The 20192-nt window shown below is 36.2% G+C and overlaps 2 protein-coding genes and 1 pseudogene across 4 annotated transcripts in view; 1 reads left to right on the forward strand and 2 right to left on the reverse strand.

Annotated features, from left to right (window-relative positions):
* Window positions 1-10302, forward strand: part of GPR89A (G protein-coupled receptor 89A) — a 47626-nt gene extending 37324 nt beyond the window's left edge. Inside the window, exons 10-14 of the mRNA XM_079140388.1 lie at window positions 680-772; window positions 6721-6816; window positions 8558-8647; window positions 9519-9584; window positions 9705-10302. Of these exons, the coding sequence (XP_078996514.1) occupies window positions 680-772; window positions 6721-6816; window positions 8558-8647; window positions 9519-9584; window positions 9705-9911 (552 nt within the window). The 3' untranslated portion in view covers window positions 9912-10302. The remainder of the gene's footprint in view (window positions 1-679; window positions 773-6720; window positions 6817-8557; window positions 8648-9518; window positions 9585-9704) is intronic.
* Window positions 10303-11178: 876 nt separating this feature from the next.
* PDZK1 (PDZ domain containing 1) overlaps window positions 11179-20192 on the reverse strand; it is a 33879-nt gene continuing 24865 nt past the window's right edge. For both annotated transcript variants that reach the window (XM_079140367.1, XM_079140368.1), the window contains exons 6-9: window positions 19506-19702; window positions 15238-15462; window positions 14132-14419; window positions 11179-11523 (exon numbers count right to left, since the gene is read on the reverse strand). In XM_079140367.1, coding sequence (XP_078996493.1) covers window positions 11470-11523; window positions 14132-14419; window positions 15238-15462; window positions 19506-19702 — 764 coding nt within the window. In that variant the 3' untranslated portion in view covers window positions 11179-11469. The remainder of the gene's footprint in view (window positions 11524-14131; window positions 14420-15237; window positions 15463-19505; window positions 19703-20192) is intronic.
* LOC306661462 (nucleophosmin-like) lies at window positions 12107-13758 on the reverse strand (annotated as a pseudogene). Its single transcript has one exon. The product of its transcript is annotated as a nucleophosmin-like (transcript).

A 20192-nucleotide genomic window follows, 5' to 3' on the forward strand; every position in this document is an offset into this window, starting at 1 on the left:
AGGATTGTTAGTTCAGAGCCAGCCTTAGCAAAAGCAAGGCTCAGTGATACCCTGACTCTAAATAAAATACAAAATAGGACTAGGGGTGTGGCTCAGTGGTTGAGTGCCAATCCCTGGTACCAAAAAAAAAAAAAAAAAAACAATAGATACCTATCTGCTGTGTGTATCCCTATTTTAAAAGACCCAGATCGAAAGGTATCCTAACTGCAAGAAGTAACTTTCCTTTGTACACCTAAAATGCAGTATAATTCAAATGTGCAAAATCTATTAAGGCTTCAAACTATTTTAATCTTTTTTGAGGGTAACCTCACAGGGGTAGCTATAGAGGGTAGAGGTTAACTAATATAGGCTTTGGAGACAGACCTGAGCCTACTCACTAACTTGACCTTCGGTAAGTTATTTAACCTCTCTCAGACTTGATTTTCTCATCTGTAAAATGAAGATAATAGAACATACCTCAACAGAAGATTAAAGTAGATAATGCATATAAGATGTTTGTCCCAGTCTCTGGCTTAAGGTAAATATTCAATAAGTGTTGGCCACTATTGCTGTCATTTTAATATCGTTACCATGTGTAGCTTGGACTCGACTCAAACAGTGATTCATGGAGGGATTCTTTTATTGAAAATAAGTTTACATTTGCTGAAACTAACCATGTTTTGTGTTTGGTTTTCCTCAGGAGAGAATAGAATACTCCAAAACTTTCAAGGGAAAATATTTCAATTTTCTGGGTTACTTTTTCTCTATTTACTGTGTTTGGAAAATTTTCATGGTAAGTATATTGTTTTTAACTGTAAGAGTTGGGTAATTTTTCCCTAGCAGAAAGAGAAGATGAATTTGATTAATACATTTAAGTTCAATTCCAAATTCGATTGAGTTGACAGAGAGAGTGACCTTTCATTTCTCCAAGCCTCCCTTTTTCTCTCTCCTCTCCTTTTTAGAGAACCTAAAAATGGAAGTTACCTTTTTCTTCTGTCAGAAATCATTAGTTACACCTTACATTATGAAGCATATGAGTTGATGTGAAGTTTCTTATTTTATACTCTGCTTTTCATATTAACCATGAACACTACTTTCACCTCAGAATAGAAGCCACTTGGGGTTGGGGATTTAACTCAGTGGCATAATGCTTGCCTAGCACATCAAGGCTCTGAGTTTGGTCCTAGGCCCTAAAAAAAAAAAATAAAAGCCACGTACCCTTTTTAGTAACTTATACCTAAAAACTTAAGTCCAAAATAAATTCTAAAATATTTATTTCTGTAAATAAATTCATCTTCTGCACTTATTACTCATTCTTTTGTGATTCTCCCTGTTTTATTTCTCTGTGTGCATTTTATGTACATTTATTTGTCTTCTAACTCATCTGTGGGTATTCATGGATTTCAATGTGCCCATAGAAAAGGCTGATTTGACTTTCTAGTTTGGTGACTTTCCTACTGGGGCTGTGTTTGCACAAAGAGGAGCTTTGTCAGCTTGTTGGTTAATTTTGATCAGTATAGATGAATGAGGGATTTTGAACTTAATGGATCTAATGTTATAATAAATTGAAGTCAGTAACACTTAGATGACATTTTAAAATCTTGATTCATTTAATGAGAAAAGATGAATAAAGATAGCATGTTCAGTTAACTAAGCCACTAAAAGAATTTTTCCTGAGATGCAGCGTTTAGGAGAGCATATCACTTACTAACAGATTTTTTTTTTTTTTTTTGGAGTATATATATAATTGACCTATGATAAACTGAACCTATTTAAAGGGCACAGTTTGCTCACTTTTTACATATGTATGTACCTGTACAGCAGCCATCACTACAATCCAAATAGAGAACATATTCATCCATCATGTTCAAGTTTCCTCCTGCCCCTTTGTAATGCCTCTCTTTCACACCCCCAGTTCCCAGTCAATAACTGATCCGCATTCTGTCATTATATATTAATGACAGAATCCATTATGGTCCATAATCCATAATTTTTGAATTATCGAGGTATGAAATTCATTATTTTGCATATAGATTTCCAGTTGTTCTAGTACTATTTGTTGAAAAGAGTATTGTTTCTACATTGTACCTTTGCAGTTTTGTCAACCTAATTGAGCATATGTGTATGGGCCTGTTCATGTACTTTCTTACTTTCTGTTGGTTTAGTTGCCTTGATCTGTCCCACTTTGTCTTGATCACTGCTTTATAATAACCCTGAGATCAGATAGTATGTTCTCCAACTTTTTTTTTTCAAATTTGTTTTGGCTGTTCTATTATGTCCTTTGCATTTCCATACAAATTTTAGAATCAGCTTATTCTTGCCAAAAAATATGCCTGCTGAAACTTGTATTGGGATTTGTTGAATCTATAAATTAGTTTTAAGAGAAATGACATCTTAGTATTGAGTCTTCCAATTCACACATAACCTTTCATGTATTTATTATCTTTTTTAGTTTCTCTCAACAATGTTCTGTGGATATTTTACTCTTGTCAGATTTCTCTGAGTATCTAATATTTTTTATGGTGATGTAAATGTGACTTTTTATCATTTCAATTTGATTGTTACTATTATGTAGATATGACTCATTCTTATATATTGATCTTATATTCTGCAGCCTTACTAACATTCCATGTAATTTCTAGAAGTTTTTTCATAGATTTTTCTGCGTAATCAGGTCTCTTCTTCATTTGTAATGAGGATGCCTCCTTTTTCCTCTCTCCCCTACCTCCTCTTTTTTCTTCCCCTCTTATTTATCTCCCATCTCTTTTTCTCTTCCCTGTCCTCCACTCTCACATTCTTAATTTCCTCCCCTTCTCTTTTACTTCCTGTTTCCTTTTCTGTTTCCTCCCCTTTCCTGTTCTTTTTCCCTTTTTACTCCTCCATCTGCACCTCCTCATTGGCCAAAACCTCCAGTATGGCGTTGAACAGAGGTTGTAAGAGTAGTTTGTCCTAGTCTTGTTCCTGATCATAGGGAAAGAGCATCCATTCTTTCACAATTAACTATGATTTTAGCTGTTGGTTTTTTCTAGTTTCCCTTTATCAGGTTGAGGAATTCCTTCTGTTCATGGTTTGCTTCATGTTATTAATCATGAAACTGTTGGATTTTGTAAAATGCCTTTTCTGCTTCTATTGAGATAATCATATTATTTTCTTTTTTATATTAATTTAACCTTGCATTCCTAGAATATGTCTCACTTGGTCATGGTTAATTATCCTTTTTATATTTTGTGGGATTCAACTTGCTAAAATTTGGTTAGGAATTTTTGTATCTCTGTTTATGAGGGATATCAGACTGTTGTTTTCTTAAAATGTTTTTATTTGATTTTAGTCAAAATAATGCTGACCTTAGATAACAAGTATTGCCTTCTCTTCTAATTAGAGTAAAAGTTTGTATGGAATTTTATTAGTTCTTCCTTAAGTTTTTGTTAGACTTGATCAGTACAACATCTGGGCCTAGAGTTTTCTTTGCAGAAAGATTTTCTTTAAAGATATGTGGTTTATTCGGTTATCTATTTCTTCTTGAATGAGATCTTGCAGTTTGCGTCTTTCAAGGAATTTATTCATTATTATTGAAATTGTCTGTTATTGGCATAAGTTACTCATAATATTCCCTCATTGTCCTTTTGGTAGCTATACAATCTATAGCAATGTCACTGTCACCACCCCCCCCTTTTTTTTTTTTTTTTCTTTGCATCAGGGATTGAACCAGGAACACTTAACCACTGAGCCACATCCCTAGCCCTTTTTATCTTCTATTCTTTGAGACAGGGTCTCACTACATTTCTTAGGGCCTTACTAAGTTGGTGAGGCTGGCTTTGAACTTGCAATCTTCTTTCCTCAGCCTCCCGAACTGCTGGGATTGCAGACATGTGCCACCGCGCCCATTGAGATGTCACCCCTTTTGGTCCTTTACTATAAAACAATTTTATTGAGCTATAATCCACATACAATTTACCCATTTAGTGTTCATCTCAGTGGCGCTTAGTTTATTCACAGAGTTGTGCGGCCATTACCACAGTTCATTTTTTAACATCTTCATCAAATCAGAAAGAAATCGTATACTCATTAGTAGTTACTTACCATTTCTCCCCCAACTCCTAGTCCCCCAGCCACTAATATACTTTATCTGTAGGTTTTCCTATATTGGACATTTCATATAAACAGAACCATAGAATTATGGTCTTTTATAATTGACTTCTTTGACTTAACATAATGTTTTTTTAAAGTTTATTCATGTTATAGCATCTTTTTATGGCTGAATAGTGTTCCTTTTTATGACTGAATATGATATTACCCATTATATGGATAATAATACATTTCATTCATCCACTTATTGGTTGATAAACATTTGAGTTGTTTCTACTTTGGACCACTATTAGTAATGCTATGATCATTCTTGGGTAAGTTTTTTGATGTTCCTAAGTTTCCATTTCTCTTATGTACATATCTATGAATAAAATTGCTGTGTCATATACTAACTATATGTTTAACCTTTTGAAGACCTGTAAACTGTTTTACAAAATAGTGACACCAGTTTACATTCCTGCCAGCAGTGTATAAAGGTTCCAATTTCTTCACATCCTCACCAACACTTGTTATTGTCTGTTTCATTGTAGCCTTCCTAGTAAGTGTGGTCTCTCACTCTTGATTTGGTAACTTGAGTCTTTCCTCCTTTGCCCTCCCCTTATCAGGCTAATAGAGGTTTATTGATTGCATTGAATTTTTCAGAGAACCAGCTGTTAGTTTACTTGATTTTTCTGTATTATTTTTCTGCTTTCTATTTAATTGATTTCTGTTCTGCTCTTAGTTGTTTTCTTCTGATGATTTTGGGTCATCTTTTTCTAATTTCTTAAAGTGGAAGCTAAGATCATTGATTAGAGACCTTTTCTGATAAAAATGTTTCATTACTATACATTTTTTATGTACCATTTTAACTGCATTTCACTAATTATGTATTCTTTTTTCCATCCAGTTTAAAATGCTTTCTAATTTCCATTTTGATTTCTTCTCTCAGGTTATTTAGAAGTATGTTAAAGTATCTGGGGATATTTCAAATATATTCTAATTGATTTCTAATTTAATTTTATATGTCTAAGAACATTTTGTATGATTTGAATAGTTAATTTATCAAGGCTTGTTTTATGTCTCAGAACAGTCAACTGAACTCAGCATGTTAAACATTCTGTGTGCACTTGAGTAGAATGTGTATTCCACTCTTGTTGGCTAGAATTGTCTATAAATGTCAGATCAGGGTGATTGATAGCATTTTTCAAGTTTTCTATATCCTTACTGATTCTCAGACTACTTTATCAATTATTATGAGAACAGTTCCAGCTATTTTGGACTTGGTTGTTTTTCTTTTTTTATTTCTATCAGTTTTTGCTTCATGTATTTTGAAGTTTTATTATTAGGCATATTAACATTTAGGGTTTTTTGTACATTTTGTTGAAAAAAATGATCCTTTTATCAGTATGAAATGACCCTTCTCAGACCTGACAGTATTTTTTGCTATGAAATCTACTTTATATGAAATTTATATAGATATTCTACCTTTCTTTTTGATTAGTGTTAGCATAGTATATCTTTTTTCCATCCTTTTATTTTTAACCTATTTTTATCTTCATATTTAAAGAGGAATTCTCATAGGCAACATATGCATTAGTTGGGTCTTGCTTTTTTATCCAGTCTGACAGTCTCTGCTAAACAATCTCTTGGCATGATTAAATCGGGGATTAGCAATATATAGCCCACAGTCAAAACCCAACTACTGCTTGCTTTTGTAAATAAGGCTTTATTGGAACATAGCCAAGCCCATTCATTTATGTATTGTCTGTGATTGTCACACTACAGTGGCTGGGTTTGCTGACCCATGATTTAGACTACTTACATTTAACGTGATTATTGAAATGGTTAGGTTTAAAACTACCATGTTGCTATGTGTTTTTCATTCCTCCCATCTGTTTTCCCCCCTTTTTTTTTCTTTTTTTAAACTGCCACTTTTGTGATCAATTGGGTATTTTTATGATTCCATTTAATATCCTTTGTTAGCTTGTTATAACTCCCTTTTTATTTTAGTCTTTGCTCTTAGAGCATTCAGAAAATAACCACAGGGAATTAGAATTCTTGCTTCTCTCACTGATCTTATCTATCAGAATGTTACCTTTCTGGCTTCCAATAAATTAAGGGATTTGTGCAGTAACCTTATTCCCCTTGACTCCATAGAAAATAAACATGAGTAGATAGAGGCTTTTATTTTCCTGCGTGTGAGTAACCAAAATAGATTTCCTATACATGGTTTAAATTAAGAAGAGAATTATGTTTTTTAGAAACATTGGCCTATAAGATATGTCATAGTGATTAATTCATCTTCTTTTTGGGGGGTTTTCTTTTGTTTTTGTTTGGTACTGGGGATTTAACCCAGGGGTTCTTTACCCAGCTCATCATCTTAAATCACTTTTTTAAATAGTGATTATTAAGATGCTTTAATAACTGGGCACTGTGGCACACACATGTAATCCCAGCTGTTGGGGAGGCTGAGGCAGGAGGATTACAAGTTCAAAACCAGCCTCACCAACTTAGCAAGACCCTAAGCAACTTAGTGAGACCTTGTCTCAAAATATAAAATAAAAAAGGCTGAGGATGTGGCTCAGTGGTTGAGCTCTCCTGGATTCAATCCCTGGTCTTCCCCCACCCCACCCCCCAAAAAAAAAAAAACTAATATAAAAGTTTGTGTCTCTGCAGGCAACCATCAACATTGTTTTTGATCGAGTTGGAAAAACTGATCCTGTTACAAGAGGCATTGAGATCACTGTGAATTACCTGGGAATTCAGTTTGATGTAAGAGTTATGTCAAGATCTTGGTCTGTTAGGTTTCTGTTTCATCTGCTTTAACTTAACGCTCATAATTTAGGTACTTGCTTCTACTTTTGTTCTTCACACTGTCCTTTATATAGGTTCGCATATTCACATGGCATATTTGTAAAAGGCTAAGGGTACTCTTTCTTAATGTAAAAACCATAAATAATAACTGGTACGTATTGTCATCATGAATGCTGATTATTTCTGCAATTCCTCCTCTGCTTCTCTGTAGCCAGTTATCACTTTGCCAGTTTCTCCTCACCATATATTCAGATCCCAGTCTCTGTGATACTTGATGAACTCTTCAAACACACAACTGACTTTTGATTTCCCAGGTAGAAAATTAACTACTAATTAATGTTTCATGTTAACACTGAAGTGATCTCTGCTATAAGAAATTAATGTGGACCTTGGACTAAAGATGGTAACTGTCACCTGTGTTTAGTTGTTTTTTCATCATTCTACTTGTTTCATAAAACAAGTGTCATAAACACACTCTTACCCCAGTTTAAGTTCAGTGTCTTTATTCACAGAATAGTATAGTTTCCAGTTGTACGTATGACCAATAATTCATACTCACTAATACTTTTGGTAATAAGACTGGGCCATTTAGCTGTGCTCTAATCCTAAAAGACAGACTGCATGATACACCCTGTCCTCTGTCGCAGCAGGGTATACCCCAGTCTCAAGGGTAGCTGGATAAAAACAAGAATGAGCTGGAGCAAACTGAGCACCAGTCCTTGAGAAATAGCTCCAAATGTTCTTTTTTTTTTTTTTTTTTTTTTTGATGATGTAACAATTGTGTTTCCTTTTTGCATGATCTTCAAGTACTATAGAAATTAATTGTGTTTTGCTATTGTTGCATATGTGTTTTTCTTGTTTAAATTTTGTGCTGGGCTGAATTTTTAGAAATGTTTTTTCCTGAGACTACTTACTTGCTGTGTATATATTCCATCTATAATTCATCTGTGCCCTGCATATTTCATGATTGCGAATAACAAGCTTATTAAATATTAGTAAGCAGCTCTCCCTTACATACTTTTCAGAACTGAATCAAGCGAGGCAAAAGGACGAAAAGATGTCATCATGTGATCCAAGTGAAGTTCAGTTATCTCCTAAAACATAGCTGAGAATGCCTATATATTCTTTTATTTTTAAGAGATTCTTAGAAGTTTTGTGTGATCAGAGGGCTCTCATTCATAGATATTAAAAATGAACAAGGTCCTATTCATGTCCTTTTAATTCCTTCACTTAAAGTAAAGCTACATCATTAGCTGTGGGTTTTTTTTGTTGTTGTTGTTTATAAGTGTTATATTTTTCTTGAATATTTTTTTTTAGTTGTAGATGGATACAATACTCTATTTATTTTTATGTGGTGCTGAGGATCAAAACCAGTGCCCCACACATGCTAGGCAAGCACTCTACCACTGAACTACAACTCCCAGCCTCTATAAGTGTCATTTTTATCAACTTTGTTGTACTTGCTTTCTTCTGCCCTTAATGTTTAATTCAGTCCACCAGTTTAGATAACCACTGCAGTCTTACTATAAGTGTTTACTGAACCCTTACTTGCTTTCTTCTTTCCCTTTTAAAAGAAGTGGGGATGAGTCAGGGCCTAATAAAGTTCTCACAATCGCATAAGTGATCAAAATACATCTTCATTCTTAACATCTCTTTGAACAGAGATTTAACATATTTTTTCTTCCTGTTATGGTGGCAGGTAAAGTTCTGGTCCCAACACATCTCCTTCATTCTGGTTGGAATAATCATTGTCACATCCATCAGAGGATTGCTGATCACTCTTACCAAGGTATATTGTATCACCAAAAAGTATTTATTTAATTAACTGTGGCACCATGAAATAATGTGACCCAATTAAGATTTCTGCCTTCTGAAATCTTAATAGTCACAAGTATTTAGAAAACATAGAATAAAAATGTTAAACTACTATATAAATTGATGATAATATATGACATCATATACCAATAACAGGTAAGTCCCAAAAATAATAGAATGAGATGAGAATCTGTTGACTTTTATATCACTGTTATTGATAATGGAACAGGTAGGTATTCAGCAGATATTTGGAATAAATGAATTAGATATTTGAGGTTAAAATAATTATGAGAATCATTCATAAAGAAGATATGGAAGTAGGGAAGCAGAATGTTGAGCTGTTTCCTGATCAACATAGGAAGACTTCATGGAGGTAAAAAAGGGGAATCCTCTTTGATAGATATGTAGGGATTTCACTATCCTACTATGAGAATAGGTTCAGTGAATGAAGAGAAGAGGTTGAGACAGGAAAGGATCTCCAGGCATCCAGCATAATTTCGGAAAGAGCTCTGGAGCCTATTAATAATTGCAAATGTCTGTTTTAATGTTTTGTAGGGATATTAAGTTCAGTTGTATGCATCACAATGTTTCTAAAGTTTAATAGGCTAGGAATCCTCTCAAATGGTATCTCACTAAAAACCACCAACTACTTCAAAGGGAAAACTAAAGTTTTTAAGTAGTCTTTTTTTTTTAAGTCTCTTCTTTATAGCCCTAATCATCTGAATTGTTCTATGCAGGATTGTGGCATGAAGAGACACTTATTAAAGGTTAACCACATTACTTATAGTTAATAACACAGGAATCTAGCAATTCTGCATTAAGTATCTCTCTTCCTTTCTTGACAGTTCTTTTATGCCATATCCAGCAGTAAATCCTCCAATGTCATTGTCCTACTATTAGCACAGATAATGGTAAGTATAATGAACAAGCTTTACGTTTTATAGCTGTAAAATACCATCTGTTTTGATTCTTCTGACCTGGCTCTCACTATGTTCAAAGCGATTTCTGGATTAATTGATCTGATTTTTCAGGGAATGTACTTTGTCTCCTCTGTGCTGCTGATCCGAATGAGTATGCCTCTGGAATACCGCACAATAATCACTGAAGTCCTTGGAGAGCTGCAGTTCAACTTCTATCACCGTTGGTTTGATGTGATCTTCCTGGTCAGCGCCCTTTCCAGCATACTATTCCTCTATTTGGCTCACAAACAGGCACCAGAGAAGCATATGACACCTTGAACTCATGCTTATTAAAGACTGAGAAGCCAGTGGTTACAATTTTCTAAGAGGAAAAACAATGGAGGGGACCAGCGCCTAATATTTTTTACACAAAATGCCATGTTAGCCTATTTCTACCTCCAACATATGCCTTCCTCTTCAAATGATACTGTGATCATAAGTAGCATGAGCTAAAACACAAGGAGTAGTACTCAGCAGAGAGCATCCTGTGCAGATTTGAAGTTTTCACCAAGTGGAGAGGGGAGAAGAGGGAGAAAGAGAATACACTGGAACTATGGGGCAAGAGATGTCTGATAGCTGGGCCAAACACATAGGATTTTTGTTTCAAGGTTCACATGGAGAAGGTTATGGCTTTCCCTTGAGATTGTCATTAAAATCAAAGATTTTAACACTTCGGCCTTAGGTTCACTTTATCAGTCATAGTTGGTATTATGTTTGTGATCTAATGTGAGTTGACATCCCTCCTTCCTCACCCAACCCCTGCCCTATTAAAATAACCAAGAGTTTGTTTTCTGAGAAAGAAAGAGTAGACAACTGAACTAGATTCTACCAAAAGAGATGTCAGATTATGTTGTTTTCTTGATTTCCTTTTAAATTAATATTAAGAGTGAGCCGGGCATGGTGACACACACCTGTAATCCCAGCAGCTTGGAAGGCTGAAGCAGGAGAATTGCAAGTTCAAAGCCAGCCTCAGCAACTTAGCAAGGTGCTAAGCAACTCAGTGAAAACCTGTCTCTAGTGATGTGGTTCAGATGTGGTTCAGTGGTTGAGTGCCTCCAAGTTCATTCACCAGTACAAAAAAAAAAAAAAAAGAATGAATAAGAACGAATACCCTACATTTTAATTCAGGAATGATGTATCCCATGTTTTCCTTCCATTTGCCCCTCATGCTTTGAGATAAAACAATGAACTGCAGTAAGTTACTTTCATATCCGAGACTCAAGTTCTTCAAAAGGTATGTCTTGGAAAAATTTTTAGAATACTCAAATGCATCTTAAGATAATTATGAATATTATCACCTTTTATTACTAAGGTCTTATTCTATGTTTTATTGTGTTTGGGGTTTTTAGAAGATTAAAGCATAAAAAAGCACTAATAAGGTTATACTAGCTAACAGGGAAGTTTCAAGCATACTCAAAAGGCATTTTAATAGTATTTATTCCAGCAACCACAACATTGCTATAAAAACATAATTTTAATCAGATCTGCTGAATGTTTTAATTAGCAACTCTAACATATATAGATTAGGTATTTTTGGCGTTCAAGGAGCCTATAGAAGTAAGAATCATCATTAGAGAAATGGAGTTAACTTGAAGCTTGGAAGAGATCACAAAAATGATCTGACTACTGCCTGGATCTTCCTAAGTTAACCATAAATAAGCCATCTTCAATAGCAGCCCCTAAGACAAATGACAACAAGACAATCACACATGTTGAATGGTTTCCAGAGGAGTTGTTCTCTAAGAGAGACAGTAAATGGATATCAGCTCGTTCTTTGAGAAAGCAGTTTCTGGATACTTAGTAGTAATCCTATTAGCCAAAATAATTATTTCTTGCGTCACATCTCTGTATCTTCAGAATTGGAAGAAGAATGTGAGCCTGTACTGTTGGCCTGTGCAAAAGAAAACAAAGGATTTACAAAGTGGTAGATTAGAAAAGACCATCCCTTTCACAGAGTTGTAGAACTTAGGGAGTAGAGTCACTTCTAGAAGACAGGTGATCTGAATTCTACACTTGGCTTTGTTTCTAACTTGCTATTTGACACATTAACAGATTTCTTAATGTCATATATATTTCTTTTCTATAACACTAGCATAGAACTATAATTGACCACCTATAGAGGAATTGTTAAGACAACTAGAATACTTCTTGTTAAACTTTCTGGAATATAAGGTCAGTGTTTATTTTGAGTGTTCATTGAATTGTTATATCACCAATCAGTAGAATAGAAAAATATTAAATTCAACTTTTTACTTTATTAAAATACTGAATATTTCATATGTATACTCATATGTATATTTTTGTCTCCCCACCACTACCACCATGTCATATCATACATACTTAAAAACCAAGCAGAACAGAACTGGGGTTGTGGCTCAGTGGTGGAGCACTTGCCTAGCATGTGTAAGGCACTGGGTTCGAACCTCAGCACCACATAAAGATTAAGATATTGTGTCCATCTACAAACTAAAAAAAAGAAATTTTTAAGAAGGCAAAGGGTGGAGTTCCAGCTTTAAAAACTAAACACATTTTGGACAATACATTTTTGGCAGTGAAACTTGGACAACCTTTATTAAACAGTAGGGAAAGTTCTCACTTTGCATTGTAAAAAGGACAACCAAAAATCAACTGTTACAGAAATGAAACAAGACAGATTTTTAACAAACTTAAAACTATTTTCTTAGAGACTTCCTCCACTGTTGGAGTTCTTGACTAGCCTCCTGTTCAGTCATCCAGAAGCAGTTCTTCACATAATTGATGAATGCGACTTCCACCTTTTTATACTCGCTTGCATTTTTGCTTTAATGTCTTTTACAGAACTAGGCCCTTTTGGTGTTTTAAGAGGTTTTTCCTGTTTTTTGAAGGATTATTGACCTTTTGATCTTGGTGTTGATGGTTTTGAGTCTTTTCCATTCTGGTTTGATTTTTGTGCATTTTGGGCTGGAGTATCTTGCATAGATTTCTTCACTGGAGGTTTTCAGTTTCCTCATCAAAATCATTATCATTGTCTTCGGCAGCAGGTTTTACTTTTTTCTGGGGAATCTTGCTACCACCTCCAGGGGCAGATCACTTTCCAGGTACACTTAAAAGTTTTACATCCTCCTTCCCTTCATCTTCTGATTCTTCATCTTCCTCAACGGTTAAGTGCTGCCCACTCACATGCACAGGCCCTGAATCGCACTTCAACTTTAAGACCGTAAGTGGTGTGATTTCGAAGCCCTCAAGGGGAAACCATTGGCTGTACAGACATTTGCAATGTTGCCAGTGTTACTTTAAGCGGACTGGCTTCATAATTCATTGCCTCTTCTTCAACAACATGCGATTCATCTTTTGCACCAGCCCCTAAACTGAACGTTCTTAACGATAACTGGTGCTCATTTTCATCATAATCCACTTTAAAGTGATAATCTTTGTCAGCCTTTAACTCACAACTGAAAAAGATAGTTCTGGGACCTTAGGGGACTCATTCTATATCCATCAAATCTTCCATGGGGTGGTAGCATGCAGTTAGGTGGGAGAGAAGGTGGACAGAAAATAGACTGCTACTCTAGAGAAGAGGCACGCAGGATGGGATCAAACCATTTGATTTTTAAATTTAAAAATTCAATTTTTAGAGTCCTAACTTTGCCATAAACTTCTTTTTTTAATATTTTTAGTTGTAGATGGACACAATACCTTTATTTTATTTATTTTTATGTGGTGCTGAGGAGCAAACCTGGTGCCTCATGCATGTGAGACAAGCGCTCCACCACTGAGCCACAGCCCCGGCTCTGCCATAAATTTCTTTGATGAACATAGATAATCAATTCACTTTTAGACCTCAGATTTACCTAATCTGAGTGTATACAGAATGATGCTTAATCTTTTCTAGTAATAAAGTTATAGACACCTGCCGATTATTTTTTAAAAACTGCCCCTAACATCATTTTTATGTTTACTGTGAGCCAGATACTGTTTAAAGCATTTTAATAGCCTCAGTATAATTCTGATAACAATTCTAGAAATTATCCCTTTTTAATACATAGAGAAACTGAGGGACCAAACAAATAAAACCATTTTCCCAAGACCAGTAAGTGACAGAACCAGAATTTGTAGTACATAGGCTGATTCAGGTTCTTCTGGTGGTCTCCATTATAATTTAAATTTTCTTACATATTTTTAGTTGTTGATGGACCTTTATTTTATTAATTTGTATGCAGTGCTGAGAATTGAACCCAGCACCTCACACATACTAGGCAATTACTGTACCACTGAGCCATAATCCCAGCCCTCCATAATAATTTTGATAAACTTATTTCTTGACTTATCAGCTCTACATAATAGCTAACTGCAGCATGCTATGAAAATAAGGAATTTTTTTCTTATACTGCCTTCTATAATTTATTTGTTATCTTTACCAGATTTTCTAAAACATTAGAAAATAATATAAACAGACATGAGCTGTGTACTTATTAGGGACTGTAAGACAGATCACATAAATAAAATGTGTCACCACTCACTCGTTCTTTGGCCACGTGTGAGTCATGCTCTGACTCTGCCAGTGTTTCTTTGGAATCAAGGCAGGCAGCCAGTGGATCAGCCATCGAGGAAACAATAGAAATTTTCTTTGCTTGGAAGTAATCATAGGCCTTCTTTCCACAGACCAAGAGTATGACATCCTTCCCACTGCTCTGGATTCTATCTACAACCTTCTCATAGGGTTCATCCAACACGTTCACCCCATTCACTTCAATAATGATGTCCTCGTCCTCCAGCCCCGCCACATCAGCAGGGCCGCCCTTCTGTACCTGTGAGCAGAGGTTCCGAGTTATCAATTCTAAACATGGGTAAGAGTGTGTTAGATCAGCTTTTTTTCCAGAGGAGAAGTTTGAGAATTTATCCTGAAGCATATTATTTCCCTTTGAGGTACAGAAGTTAAAGATTCTTTAATGCTTTTCTACTTCTGGAAGCTCTGACTTACATACTCAAATGAGTAGTGTTAACCAACTGGTTGAAAACCAGTTTTCTGAGCTGAAGGCATTAGATCCCATAGGTCCTCCTCCTTCACTCCCAGCCTGAGAGCTACATGGGTGATAATCTCACTGTCAGTCCTATTAAGGGAAGGGCATTATGCCAAATGCATAGGAGCAAACAGGTGTCACTCCCAGTTAGGGTTGACAGTGTCAACTATTCATGTCAGTTCACTGTTTGATTTGAAAGTGTGTAGAGAGATAATTAGGTGCAACAGATACTCTGGAAGCAAAAAAAAAAAAAAAAAAAAAAAAAAAAGTGACATGATATAACTTAAAGGTAAGGTACACTGAAGACTTTTTGTGGGGCGGGAAGCAGGAGACCAGGTATTAGACCCAGGATCACTTAACCACATCTCTAGCTTTTTTTATTTTATATTTTGAGACAGTCTCACCAAGTTGCTTAGGGCCTGGCTAAGTTGCTGAGGCTGGCCTCGAACCTGTAATCCTCCTGCCTCAGCCTCCCGAGCTGCTGGGATTACAGGCATGAGCCACTGCACCTAGGGTGTGTAACCTTTTAATTAAGCCATCAATGGGTGGGAGAAGCTAAGACTCTTCTAAAAGCACACTGGACTGCTGGAACCAGATTACCATACCTCTTTGATGAATGAGCCTGGCAGACCCCGAATTGCATTTAAGTGAAAACCATAGCCATTTTCATCTTTAATCAGCCTACAGAGTTTAGGCCTATGATCTGCTACTTCCTCTGTAGTATCCGGGCTTGAGACCTCCAGAGGAGCGGGAATAGAAGCTGGAACCTCTTTGACAGAACCATTAGGCATTTCTTGACTTTGATAGTAGAAAAAAGGAGAAAAATGAGCCTTTTGAAAATAAAGAGGAAAAAATAGTTAAGTATTAATAGTTATACTTTAGTAAATAAGCTTGTTTCTTTTATAAGATACCATACATGTACCACTCCTCTTCTGGATCTGATTATAGGCTATAAAATTCTTCTAGTACCCCATCCAGGAAAAGTATAGATGATTGAGCTTGGTTGTGGAATAAAAATGTATAAACATAAGCAGATGTGTATAAAATAAAAGCAATACAGAATTCTGTACAAGGATTCAAAAGTCTATCTAACAATTGCCAGTATCTGGGACATAGTTTAGTGGTAGGACACATGCCTGAGCATGCACAGCACCCTGGATTTGCTGTCCAGCACCATAAAAAAGAAAAAGAATTACTAAGTTTTTTCTGACACCATAATGCTGAGCCCGTCACTGAACTCATACTCTTATTTCCTTTTGGGGACTGGCTAAGTATCTCATGCAGTTAGGTTTTTCTGACCCTGCCCCTTCAGTAAGATGGTCTTTAGAGCTCCTCAAACGTGTTAAAGTAAAACACAAGATACTATTTTTATTACTACTAAAGATTCAGACATCAGAAAAGGCCAGCCAGTACACACAGTAATAACTGGGGGAAGGTAGTCACATAATGAACAAAAGTTAATCTCAACCCTTTGTGATATACCGCCCTCCTCTGGTGCTGTGTTCTGTTGTATTTTACTGTTTATGGTTGTAACTGTTAGCTAGCATTTCTGTTATGCCACACTCCCTACTAGGTTTTTGTTTTTTGTTTTTTGTTTTTTGTTTTTTGTTTTTTTTGGTACCTATGGGCACTTAACCACTGAGCCACATCCCCAGCCCTCCCCCCCCCCTCCCTTTTTAAATTTTATTTAGAGTCAGGGTCTCTGAGTTGCTTAGGGCCTCACTGATTTGCTGAGGGTGGCTTTGAACCTGAGATCCTCCTGCCTCAGTCTCCTGAACCACTGGGATTATACGCATGCACCACTGCACTCAGCATTCCCTACCATCTTTAAATACTTGTAATACATCTCAACTACCAGAACATACATGTGAAGAAAGCAGTGACTACAGAAGCATAGGAAAGGAAACATGACTTATATTTTAAATAGAATTAAGAACTTAGTTGGCTGGGTATTTTAGGTGAGAATGTTAGGAAGGCTTATGTGAGTATGGTATGAACCTGGATCAGCCATTATAGTGCTGTCTGCAAGTGTCCAGGACGTTCGTTAGGCAATGGATAGGAAGTCAGCCAACTAAAGGCAAGTGCAGTATGTGCTCCGCCCCAAAATACTATAGCCTCCTAGCTAAAATTAGCTTTTTGGTTCTCTGGTTTTTTTCATCTGTCTTACTAACCACAAAACCTCATCTCCTTCTCTGAGAGTGGTACCAGCACAGAACCTCCTAGTTACCCAATTCAGCTAACCATAGACCTTTCAGTGATACATTTGCAAATGTTCCACACTAGAGACTCTTTAAAACATGGAAAATTATCAAAGTGACTCATTATATACCAAAATACTTCTAAGAGCACTACCTGAACAAGCAAATCAGCTGTCACAATAGCAGTTCATCTTTGGGCAGATTACAGTAACTTTAAACACTTAATTTTTATTCATTCTTCATTTGAGTATGGTTATCAGGAACTGATATAGGTATTTCCTATATTCATATATATAGGTATTATATGTATCAGGAACTGATATAGGTATTTCATATATTCACCAATAGATCTCAAAGATCCACCACCCACCCCAACCTATGAACTTATTTTGGGGAGCTGGGCAAGCATCTTTTTAGAGCAGAGTTCTCTCTTATATTAACCAAAAAAAGAAAAAAGTAATATTTATGTCATTATATAATCATTCTGTAAGATTATGAAGAGTTAGAAAGGAGCAGATGGCAGAATCCTTAGAGCAGTTGCCTGCTGACTTCGGCTTTTAATAGTTACAAGATGGCAGCTTCCAAAACCTCTTCCCTGATTAGTATCTGGCCCTCTTAAGATGGGGTTCTTCTCAGAACTATACATAATATTGATTTAATCTAAATATTAACTCATATAATCTTCTAACTGCCCTTCACAGTAACTACCCCCATCTTATAACCAACAAAACTAAGGCATGAAGAAGATAACTTATCCACAGTACTAATAGTTCCAAGGGTAGTCTGATCAAGTCAGTATAATAAGATAATTATCTCCAGAAGTCAAGTATCAAATTCAGAGGGGGGGGGGGTGTTTTTGCACTGCTAGGGATTGACAGGACCTCATGCATGCTAGACAAGCACTCTACCACTGAGCTCATCCTAGCCCTTCAATTAATGTAACCTTCTTTTTGAGGGTGGGGGCAGCTTTTTAGAGTGTCACTAAAGCAGATCTCATCATTTCATATTCATACAATATACTTTTAAGTTGGAATATTAATTATGCCTTCCTGCTCGTTAATTATCCATCACTGCTTTAAGTCCCTTCGGTGTTTTCTGTGTTTCCTTCCAAATTTAATTAATTAGGATAGGAACAAGTAGCATGCCATTCGAAACTTCTGTTTACGCTGACATTGTTCCAGTATCAATTATTCTTTTAGTATGGTTGTTCAACTAATTAAAAAAAACCATTAACATTTCTGTCATTCAGTCTATTATTTGATCTTGTTTACAGAAACATCTTGAAATATTTAATCAGTGTGTCAAGGAGTATGATATAATGAATTAAGAGTCCAAGAACTTGGATTCAAACACTGGCTTCAGTCGTAGCTGGGTAACTTTAGCAAACCACTTAGTCTCTCTAAGCTTCAGTTTTCTAATATATAAAAAGGAACTAAGTTCACCATCCATTATATTCCTCCATCTGTACCATGTATGTGTCCTTAGATGCTTCTGTTCTCTCACATAAGAACAAGAAACATTTTTCTTCTTCATCTTTATGACCAACCCCTAGCAAGGCAGATAGTACTTAAGCCCCCAGATGTCTGTTAAATTAGCCTAGACCTTAATTCCTGTTATAAAATAAATGTTATAAAACCTTAAAACATGCAAACAGTAACTGTTAGAATGACGGTTGTTGAAGTAAGATTAATTTGATACAACTTGGTCCTCCTACATCTGTTTCAATCTGCTTAATATGCTTTTTCTGGGCTTTTACATAAGATTGATGGAACTTAAAAATCCAATTAGTCTCTATTTGGGGAAGTTAGGTCTACATCTGTCTATCTCCAAGTTTGTTCTTCATAGATTATCTCAGATCAGCAAGAGTAGCTGTGTTGCTGCCCGCAGCAACAATCCTGTGGGAAGGAATCGGAGGTGGACTGGGAATGAACTACTTCTGTTATCTTTTTCTGGGCTGCTTTCTTTCTTGTTCGCTAGTTTATAGAGGAAGAGAGGCTTGCTTGCTTTTAGAGGTACTACGCTTTCAGAGGGCTATTTCTTAGAGTTCTGCTGCTTCTTCTTAGAGGTGTGTCCTGCATCCTGCACCCTAAAGGTGTGTGCTAGAGGTGCGTGCTATCAGAGGTACTTTCTATCAGAGGTGCTTCTTAGTGGTGCATCCCGCGTACTGTGTCCTTCATTCTGCAGTCTAGAGGTGTGTTTTCCTCGGAGGTGAAGAGAATGTCCTATATACACTAAAGCAGCCAATCAGCTTAGGATTAAGTAGCACAATTGGAGCACGCACCACGGTACCAATCGAGAAAGAATGGGGAACATGTGTCCACCACTAGGGCTGAAGAGACATCAACCAATCAGGCAAAAGGTCATGAGAGATCACGCCATGTTAACACTAATTATGCACCACCTCTTGGCCCAATGCCAGCCGCCATCTTAGAGCTGCTTAAACATGTCTCTACATAGTTGTGTAGTTTATTCACAAATTCTTTCAAAATCTTAAGTCCAAAGACTTGAAACCCATTTAGTAATCCCTAAGCATTTTCATATCAGTACAATTTAACCTTAGTGATGATTGTTTTCTCCTTCCAGTTTGAAGACATAGATAACTCAGCCCAATGTTTGAGAGCATGAGTGAATGGACACAACTTTAATTCATGAATATATGACCTTGTGTTACTTACCAGTCTATACATGTTATCTGTCTCTTTGTCCACCACCAACAGTGAAGTTTGATCTCCACCCTTTTTAATCATTTCCACCACACTGTCATGATCAAGGGTTTCCACAGACTCGCCATTGACAGCAACTACCAGGTCATTGTTCTTCAAGCCAGCTGCCTCTGCTGGACTTCCAGAATCTATGTCCTTGATGATCTGACCTACCCTCCCCACACAAAAAGATAAAGTTATCAGAAAAGCCCCCAAGCAAAAACTGGAAGTCCAGAACCCTGATGAAATAAAAAAGAAATTATAAAAAAGAGAGACCCTGACAAAATAAAAGGTATGCTGGGTACAACTACTGTCCCTCCCACTGCATCCAGGGAGGCCTGTAAGCACCCTGTCTAGGCTCATTTCCTGCTAAGACAAACCCAGCCATTAACAATGAAAGAATCTTAAGGATTAAAAATCATGTTACTAACAGGGTTGACATTCAGTCTTGACATAATAGCAGACTAAACATGAAGGGTCAGCAATTTCCCAGGAAATCAGTGGTCATACTTGTATCCATAAATCATATAGAAGTTAAGCCATAAAAAGAGAAAGGGAAGAAGTTTTTTTTAAATTCAGAACTTTGGGAAAACCCATTCTGGAACTTTAAGAGCAATCAGGCATGTTCAGTTAAGAATGTATTTGTGTGTACATGCCTCA

Source organism: Sciurus vulgaris (assembly GCF_902686455.1).
Source record: "Sciurus vulgaris genome assembly, chromosome: 1".
Lineage (NCBI taxonomy): Eukaryota > Metazoa > Chordata > Mammalia > Rodentia > Sciuridae > Sciurus > Sciurus vulgaris.